The sequence below is a fragment of the Lepidothrix coronata genome, unplaced genomic scaffold (assembly GCF_001604755.1).
Source record: "Lepidothrix coronata isolate B3197 unplaced genomic scaffold, Lepidothrix_coronata-1.0 Scaffold483, whole genome shotgun sequence".
NCBI lineage: Eukaryota > Metazoa > Chordata > Aves > Passeriformes > Pipridae > Lepidothrix > Lepidothrix coronata.
In genome coordinates, this window is record NW_016690663.1 from 28,666 (window position 1) to 30,545 (window position 1,880).

Consider the following 1,880-nt stretch of genomic DNA (forward strand, 5'->3'; position numbering starts at 1 on the left):
GGTTGCCGAGCCCGTGGGAGCTCTGGGAGCCCGGGGGGTGCCTGGGGGGTGCCCGGGGGGTGCTGGGACCCCCCCGTGTGTGAGGGAGGGGGGCCCCTGGCACGGCTGCTCCCGCGGGCAGTGCCCAGCGCGCCCGAGATCGACCTGGCGGAGTCGCTGGTGGCCGATAACTGCGTGAGCCTGGCATGGAGGATGCCCGAGGAGGGCGGCAAGATCGACCACTACGTGCTGGAGTATCGCAAGACCAACTTCGAGGGGCCCCCCCGTGCCAAGGAGGACCAGCCCTGGATGGTCATCGAGGGCATCAAGGGCACTGAGTACACCCTGTCCGGTGAGGGCATGGGGCTGTGCCAGGGGCTGGGGGGCAGGGCCAGGGGCTCTAGGGGACAGTGCCCACCCTGTGCCCCTCTCTGTGAGCCCACTGTGCCCACAGAGCTGCTTGACAAGAATTTTTGAGCACAGGGGCGGGGTGGCAGTGCCAGGCTGTGCAGGGGACACGGGGGTGGCAGTACCTGTCTCATACCCTACTCTGTGACCCCACTTTGCCCACAGTTGGACATGTACATGAATTTTCAGGCATTAGGGCTATACCAGGGGCTGGGTGGCAGTGCCAGGCTGTGCAGGGGACATGGGGGTGGCAGTGCCCACCCTGTGCCGCTCTCTGTGACCCTGCTGTGCCCACAACCAGGACAGATGCCAGGGTTGAGATTTGACATGAAGCAGATGAATTTTCAGGCACAGGGGCTGGGTGGCAGTGCCAGGCTCTGTAGGGGACAGCACCCACCCTCTGCCCTGCTCTGCAACCCCGCTGTGCCCACAGAGCTGTTTGACATGAAGCACATGAATTTTCGGGCACTGGGGCTGGGTGGCAGTGCCAGGCTGTGCAGGGGGCACAGGGGTGGCAGTGCCTGTCTCATACCTTACTCTGTGACCCCACTTTGCCCACAGGGCCAAGGTTTGACATGAAGCACATGAATTTTTGGGCACAGGGGCTGGGTGGCAGTGCAGGGTGCTCAGGGGACAGGAGGGTGGCAGTGCCCACACCATGCCCCTCTCTGTGAGCCCGCTGTGCCCGCAGGGCTGAGGTTTGACATGAAGCACATGAATTTTTGGGCACAGGGGCTGGGTGGCAGTGCCAGACTGCGCAGGGGACAGGAGGATGGCAGTGCCCACCCTGTGAGCCCGCTGTGCCCGCAGGGCTGAGGTTTGACATGAAGTACCCGAATTTTTGGGCACTGGGGCTGGGTGGCAGTGCCAGGCTGTGCAGGGGACATGGGAGTGGCAGTGCCCACCCTGTGCCCCTCTCTGTGAGCCCGCTGTGCCCGCAGGGCTGAGGTTTGACATGAAGTACATGAACTTTCGGGTGCGGGCGTGTAACAAGGCCGTGGCGGGCGAGTTCTCGGAGCCGGTCACGCTGGAGACCAAAGGTGGGTACCGGGCTGGGTGGGGTGGCTGGCAGGAGTCCCCCCGTGCCACCCCGGGCTCAGGGGGCACTCACAGCGGCTGTTGCCAGCGTTCACGTTCAAGCTGGATGCCAGCACGTGCCACCAGAACCTGCGGGTGGAGGAGCTGAGCGTGGAGTGGGACGCGACGGGCGGGAAGGTGCAGGACGTGAAGGCGCGCGAGAAGGACGGCAAGGGCAGGACGGCCTCGCCCGCCAACTCCCCTGCCAGGTAGTGCCACCCCCCAGCCTCCCCCGGGTCACCCTGGCGCTGTGTGTCCTCCCGGGCGGTGCCAACCCTGCCCCTCTGTCCGTGCCAGGGTGGTGCAGTCGCCCAAAAGGATGTCCCTGGGCCGCGGGGGCCGCGACCGCTTCACCGCCGAGTCCTACACGGTGCTGGGTGAGAGGGGGGGCACCTGGGGGGCACCTGGGGGGGCCC

The 1,880-nt window shown here is 66.1% G+C and overlaps 1 protein-coding gene across 1 annotated transcript in view; it reads left to right on the plus strand.

Moving 5' to 3' along the window:
• Positions 1-1,880, plus strand: part of FSD1 (fibronectin type III and SPRY domain containing 1) — an 8,462-nt gene that overhangs the window by 3,936 nt on the left and 2,646 nt on the right. The window contains exons 6-9 of the mRNA XM_017839805.1: positions 122-331; positions 1,329-1,427; positions 1,514-1,673; positions 1,762-1,841. Coding sequence (XP_017695294.1) covers positions 122-331; positions 1,329-1,427; positions 1,514-1,673; positions 1,762-1,841 — 549 coding nt within the window. The remainder of the gene's footprint in view (positions 1-121; positions 332-1,328; positions 1,428-1,513; positions 1,674-1,761; positions 1,842-1,880) is intronic.